This window comes from Dipteris shenzhenensis, chromosome 11 (genome assembly GCF_047967505.1).
Source record: "Dipteris shenzhenensis isolate YYH24624 ecotype China chromosome 11, Dip_SZ_1.0, whole genome shotgun sequence".
In the NCBI taxonomy this organism is placed as follows: Eukaryota; Viridiplantae; Streptophyta; class Polypodiopsida; order Gleicheniales; family Dipteridaceae; genus Dipteris; species Dipteris shenzhenensis.
Window position 1 is genome coordinate 22,971,148 of NC_141606.1, and position 7,322 is coordinate 22,978,469.

Below are 7,322 nucleotides of genomic sequence, written 5' to 3' on the forward strand. Positions count from 1 at the left end.
TGAAGCTATCATGGTCGCCTGGCGTTCCTATGCTCCTTGAGATTCTCTTTCTGTCTGGGCAATGCGGATTTTGGATTCTACCTTTTCTGCACACCTTAATTTTACTTTGTGGAGGTTGCTCATCTCTAAGTTTTCTACTCGTGATCGGCTTAGTAAGTGGCAGGCCAGAATATCCCCTCTTTGCCCGCTTTGCAAGGTGGGGGTTGAATCTCATTTCCATTTGTGTTGTGAGTGCTTAAGAGTTTGGACGGTGTGGAGAATTATTCTGAAATGGTTGGCTCACAAACGTATTCTTATTGAACCACAGTGGAAGCTTGCTTCGCTTGGTGATCGAGGATGACTCAAGGAGGTTCAGTATGCACTATGGAGTGTCCTTCGAGCAGTTACTATACACAAGATTTGGTTGGCGAGTTATGCATTGGTTTTCCACAAAATTCTATTCCTTGCTTCACTGGGTCACGAGATTCAGGCTGATTTTCTTAGCATTAAAACAGCAAGGTGACAAGTGCCTTTGTTTGCTCAAATTTACTCGGCTCTGGTTGAGCCTATAGCTTCAAGCTTTTAGTCTCTTTTACAAATATTAATACAATATTACATTTTTTCCCGCAAAAGAAGAAAAGAAAAGGGGGATGTCATCATAGATATTTGTTGCCCTCATATTAGAGGCCATTTAAGTCTTCAATAGTTTGCGGGTGTCTGTAGGATCAGATGTGGTAGACCATCCCGACCTCGAGGAGCTTCTTGTGGGGGACAGAGAGGGAGATGGTGGCCTTGCGACACATGCGGTGTAGGAAGTCATAGAGCACATTGACAACGAGCTTGTTGAGGAGGGACGAGTTAGGGGAGGCCTGGACGTCTCCATGGCCAAGGAGGTAAGACACGCCGGAAAGTCGAGATCGCCGGAGAAATGCAATCTCCGGCAAAACATGGACGGCCGGAATATTTCCCGTCACGCAACTTTCCGTCATCTTCTTCACATGCTCTGTTGTGCCATAGCCACCTTCTTCGAGCTCTTCCTCGCCATAGCCAACCTCTGCTTCGCCATAGCCTCTTCCTTCAATCTCTTCCTCTCCATCTCCATGCTTTTTCCTCTTTTCGATCTCTTGTTGCCTTCCCAGTTCATGCTCTCCCCTTATGAACCTCTCCAAACTCTCCATCAACGCGTCCTCGAACTCCCCCTGCTCGTTTGCCTTCATCCCTTCCTTGTACCCATACCTCGCCACGCACCTGTACATCCCTCCCCCCCTCCCCCCCACCCTCCTCACCAGAAACCTCTCCTCCTCCGGTACGCTCGTCACCTGGAGTCTCTTCACCGTCACGAACACCACCACCTCGTGCATCGCTGGGAGGTTCTCGATGAAGTGCGAGTAGATGGGCGGTACCCCCGTCACCAGTTGCGTGTAGAGGAGACCGATGCCCTGAACTCGGCTCACCCCGAGCTCGTGGCCTCGGTTGAGAACCTCCTCGATCGGGAGCTTGTGTTCGGCTTCGAACTCGTATTTGCGGACGCTCACGTAGTGCCAGACGTACATGATGAGGAGGAGAATGGCTGCGAAGGCCACGGGTAAGTAGCCTCCCTGGTCGAACTTGTAAAGGTTGGAAGAGAAGTACATGAGCTCGATGAAAGTGAAAACGGTTGCGAAGGCCAAGACTTGGTAGATGGCGGTTTGCCAGACCATGATCATGATCAGGGTCACAAAACTGGTTGTCACGAGCATAACGGCAACCACAGCAATACCTGCGCCAGCGAAGAAACAGTGTCAAGAGCTTATATAAGGAAAAGCAACTATATTGACAGAAATTGCAAACGACGACACAGGCAGCAGAACTAGCTTACGGAAAGATTGGAATTACCATAGGCGTTCCCTATCAATGTTGTTGTCTTGAAGGCGCCCGTAACAATCACGCACATGATCATCAAAATCCAGTTCACCTCCGGAATGTAAACTTGCCCTGCGAATTTGGACGAAGTGTGAACTATCTTCACCCGAGGAAAACACCCCATGGCCTGAGACTGCTCCACAATCGAGAAGGTTGCCGAGATCATAGCTTGGCTGGCGATAATTGCTGCTGCGACTGCCACAACAAACATTGGCCAGTATACAGAATTGGGTATGGATTTGTAGAACGTCTGAGCAACGTCTTCGGGGAACTTCAATAGGTACGCTGCTTGACCGGTGTAGGCAGCCAACAGCGCAGGATAGACGACTGTTGTAAAGGCGATCTAGAACACACCATAGGAGCTTTAGCGTCACTGGGAAAGATTAGAACGAAAGACAAACAGAAACTTTCCCTCGACAGAAAATGATTTCTTGAAAGCACGTTTGCTTTGTCACCTGAATAGAAGCGACGGAGAAATGACCCAGATCAGCAAACATGGCCTCTGTGCCTGCAGGTAATTTCACAAGCAACTTTTATAAGGATTGGGATTGAAAACTTCCCTCATGAGGTAGACATTCATGGACGAACTAATTGATTTGTTTAAAGCCTTCGAGATGTTCAGACACCGACCTGTGATGCACAGCACGATGCCACCAAGAGAAATCCAGCCTTGCTTCTTGTTTTTCTGGAAATATCTGTAGATGTAATAAGGAGAGAATGCACGGAACACGCCATGGTCGTGCTTGATAATATTGTAGATCCCAATTCCTGTTATGAAGACAAACCATAGCAACACGCAGGGAGCAAAGAGAAACGAGACTTTGTTGGTCCCAAAACGCTGGAGGGAGAACAGTGCTACAATGACGGCGATGGAGATGAGGGCGACATCATCTGCAGAAAGATTGTCCACATAAACCTCTTTGCATCCAACAATCAACGAACGACGCAGGAAAGTTCTTTCTTTTCTGGACAAAGACAACGCAGCTGGAAAGTTTTTATGATGAACACTAGTGAAAGAATACTCACTGGTTCCTAAGCTGCTCACTTTCCCCTGGATTCCATCTATAGCAGAGAGCACTGCAAGACCACAGCAAGAAAATTCATACATGACTGCTCAAACCGGCAAAACCCCCCTGATTTCTTCTAAAAATACAGTGTCCACTGATTTGATTCACAGATGCACATAAAATTTACAACCACCGTACCTGAAATTGAAGGAGTCAAAACGCCATCTCCAATGACTGCACAAGTACCCAGAAGCGTCACAATGAGCAAAATCTGCTTCGCAAATCGGCTTTTCTCCAGGGTCTCTTTTACCTTCGATACTCGTTCCAGTTGCTTCGTGGGGATTTGGAGCTTATAATTGGAGAGGGATTCATCTTCGAGCTGGTGACTGGGGAGCTGGCTAACTCTGGCATGTCGGCAAATCAGGGAATACAGTGCAAAAGTTCCACCTGTAGGAAGAGACCCAAAAAAGAAAGACTGTAAGCAAAACCAATATCTAGTAATCGGGGATGGAAATAGAAGCGAAGACAAACGCAGATGAGTAGAACGAGATAAGAGGGACAGGGGACGCACCGTTGCCATTATCGTTGGCTTGAAGAACGATGAAGACGTATTTGAGCAGTGGGATTAGTGTGAGTGTGTAGATTATAAGGCAGAGTGCCCCGAGGACGTCGTCTCGATCTGGATTGCCGTTTGTAAAAGTGCTGCTGTATACGTAAAGCGGTGAGGTTCCGACATCGCCATAAATCACTCCGATACTCTGAAAAGCTAATCTCAGAATCAACGCCGTCGAGAGCACCTGCAGCAACAACATTAACTCAGCAAAAAAACCTGGCGCTCAGGGCGATATTTGACTCGTCGGCTTTAGTTTAAAAGGTGGAACGATTCCTAGGAGAGAAAATCATGCGCTAAATGAGCAATTCAATATTGTTAGCGGCAAGTCTCGGTGGCTGTTGAATCAGTGATCATCTATAGTCAGCCAGTGTACTATCTACAGAAAGATTTCGTAGCAAACATACTGAGTTGCGAATTTCAGAATGCAGGATGAAAAGCAATGGAAGGAGCAACGATTCGATCTTTTGGAATGTTCGACGAGCAGGAATGGATTCTGAATTTGGAATTGCGTGAATTGTGCAAATAGAGAGTCGGTTTCGTAACTGCTGCACAAGAAAACCCGCCATATTGTGCAACATAACTCTAGAGCTGGAACTCTACCCGGCCTCTCCTTGCACCACCGGCGCTCTTCCTTCACCCCCTCACGACAGATCGCAGAAATCATTCACGTAAACCAAATTATACACGCACAAATCGCCCCAGCCACCCGTTCCCTCCAACACACAAATCTCACAAGTCTATGACAGAAACCAAGCTATAAGAAATCGCAAGCTAGTGTTCAGGGGAGAAAAAAGAAGCGTAAAAGTTGATTTACCGGGGGAGAATGAGCGGAGCTATGGCTGGGGAGGCGATTAGACTCGATATCGAGGGAGTCGAGGCGTTTGAAGGGGTGGTGCTGGGAGGCGGAGCTACTGGGGGGAGGAGGAGGAGGAGGATGGTGAATCTGATGAGGAGAATCGGAGAGGCGATGGGAAGCTGCAGAATCGGAGAGGTCCTTTGTTTGGTGGGTCGCCATAGCCACGCCAACGTCAAGCTCGGATGCTCGAGAGGTTGTGTAATATGTGTATGTCGTTATACATATATATACGTACTTAGTATTAAGTCCCCCAAAAGCCCCCAAAAAGCAACTGCACCAAGGAAAGCTTCTTGTGACTACCCTTTTTCTTAACGCGCTTCACACGTCTCTCTCTCTCTCATGCTAAGGGCAAGAGAGCATGAGTCGGTTTAAAGCGAGAAACTCCAAACCCCTCAAAGAACTACATCATCCACCTCATTGAAAATGACATGAGCTAGGTCTTTCTCGCAAATTACTTGACTTTCTCCCAAAGTGCAGCTCCACACTTAAGGTGCTTTGGTGACCCCTTTTGGCAGTCAGGGGTGACTTTGAAACCATTACTCTCCTCTCCACCTCTAGGACCAACTCATGATAAAATTAGGCTATACAAGCTCTCTAGGACCTCAGAATGTCATTCCTACAAGCTCCATAGTGCTTGCATTGCAATTGCATATCTATGAGAGTCCGTGTGAGAGCACTCTAAGATCTCTCTCTCTCTCTCTCTCTCTCTCTCTCTCTCTCTCTCTCTCTCTTATTCATTTTTAGCTATACATTTTTTTCAAAGGGGTGCTAGGGCTTGCTGTCTCATTCACTTTACTTGTAGAATTTGTTCTAAGGGAACCCCCAACCATAGCAAAAGAAGGGGCTTTTAAATCCATTTATTTTTTCTAGAATATTAACATTCATGCTGTGTCAAACATGTCGAAAAGAACTTAATATGAACTATGGGTAAATATGTCTACCAAATAACAAAGTCTCACATATATGTAATATGATGATTTAATATTATTTATTTAATGAAATTTAGTTATATAAGAAGTAAGGATCTTCATATGTATGTAGGTTTTTATTAGCATCACTACTAGTAAGTGTATCTATAAATCTCAATCTCTCTCTCTCTCTCCTCCCCCCCTCCACCCTTAACAAAATTTTAGTGTAATACGTGCATTCAAATGGAGGGGCATTTTAATTGTGTTTTTGGAACAAGTACCTGTTCACATTGTTGCGGTAGTACTAGTGTGTCCTTCCTACTTTGCCAAAACTTTGTGGAGTCAATAGTTACAAAGCCACTTGCATGGCGTTTGATTGTTGCATTAGGGCCTCTTTCCACCACGTCCTTAAACCACTTTACATCCAAAACATACACAAAGAAGCGTCGAAAGTCAAGCATAATAATATCTTGGATTATGCCACAATAATCATCCATGGCTCCATTGGCTCCCTCAAAGCTAGCAATGATGCCACAGTCTTGTGTGTTTCTCTTATCATCAATCCGTTGTGTTCGAAAATGCTTGCCCTCACACCATATAACATTAAACATAGTGCACTACACCAAGAAAAAATCAATTAAATAAGCAATCTAAATTATTGAAAGCTCCTAACTTATGCATAAGATTCTATATACCGACCTTGCTCATGCATCCCCTAGCATACTCCCATTCTTCCATTGTGATATGCATCCCCTCGTCTTTCTCTGCTTTCTCCATTTCATCAAGTAGCCAATCCACATGAATATCCTTTGGAAGTGCTCTTAGATACTGAGTGGTGGAGGCGTCATGGAACCGTCCCAAATTCTCATCCAATCTCCCGCGATGAGTGATTGTGGGAGGACTTCATTCCAAGGGGCAACATATCTAGGATGATCAGGTGGGAGAAATCGATGGTGATTCTCATAGATGACCTTATTCAATGCGTCTGCCCGTGAGGCAACTAGCGAAGGACCACAAACAGGACATGCATGGTAACCCGATGTAGTGAGACCTGAACAATAGATGCAATTAAGAGTTGAAGGTGGGTTTAGGGTGCCACATCCTTTGCCTATTCATAATTAGAAGTGCAATGCTTACCTAAACACTCGCCATAGCCTGGGAAGTCATGCATCATCCACATCAAGACTGCTTTGCAGTTGAAGTCTCGTGACGAGGGAGGCCTGATCACATCATGCACCTCGATACCTCTCCAAAGTATCTCTAGCTCGTCAATCAAAGGCTCCAAATAAACATCAGGGTTTTTGACTTTATGTTTCCTTGGAATTAGAAGGGATAGCATAACATGTCCTTTATTAATAGCCATAGAGGGTGGAAGATTGTAATTCACCAATATCACTGGCCATACACTGTAAGACGTGCTTTTGAGACCAAATGGGTTCACACCGTCCATACCCAATCCAAGTCTCAAGCTCCTAGGTTCTTCCTTGAAGCTTGGCCATGTGTCTTCAATATGCTTCCACGCAGGAGAGTCCGTGGGAGTTCTCCACTTGCCATCGGTTGATCGATGGGAGGAATGCCATGACATGAGCTCTGCAATACATTTGCACTTGAACATATGTTGGATGCGAGGGATTATGGGAAAATAACGCAGAACCTTATGAGGCACGTCCAAGGTTTTGAGATCTGCTCTATATCTTGCCTCTCCACAAGTAGGACACTCTCTTGCATCCTTATGTAGTCCACGAAACAAAACGCAATCGTTGACACATGCATGGATGTGCTTGTAATCTAATCCTCCAAGAGAGGTCACATGTTGCCTTGCCATATCTCTTGAGGTCGGTAGTTTATTCTCCCTTGGAAGCATTTTACACAATAGCTTGCACGTGAAGACCATAAATGAGGAAAAGCATTCAAGTAATTGACCCACTAGCATAATTCACCATGTTTGCAAAATAGACAAGTTTAAAGCTTACTTGAGTAATGCATATCCATCCATAGATGGTTTGCAAGTTTAGTAACTCAAGGGAGGCATGTAGAACAGAGAATGTGCACCCCTC

At 45.4% G+C, this 7,322-nt stretch overlaps 1 protein-coding gene across 1 annotated transcript; it reads right to left on the reverse strand.

Moving 5' to 3' along the window:
• Window positions 1-524: 524 nt before the first annotated feature.
• Window positions 525-4,540, reverse strand: LOC147896781 (potassium transporter 5-like). The gene is made up of 8 exons (XM_087381284.1): window positions 4,316-4,540; window positions 3,460-3,685; window positions 3,087-3,335; window positions 2,908-2,958; window positions 2,512-2,772; window positions 2,337-2,389; window positions 1,855-2,224; window positions 525-1,738 (listed from the first exon to the last, which is right to left on the reverse strand). Exons 1-8 carry the CDS (start codon window positions 4,514-4,516, stop codon window positions 705-707), a joined length of 2,445 nt encoding a protein of 814 aa, XP_087237410.1. The 5' UTR covers window positions 4,517-4,540; the 3' UTR covers window positions 525-704.
• Between the last annotated feature and the right edge of the window lie 2,782 nt (window positions 4,541-7,322).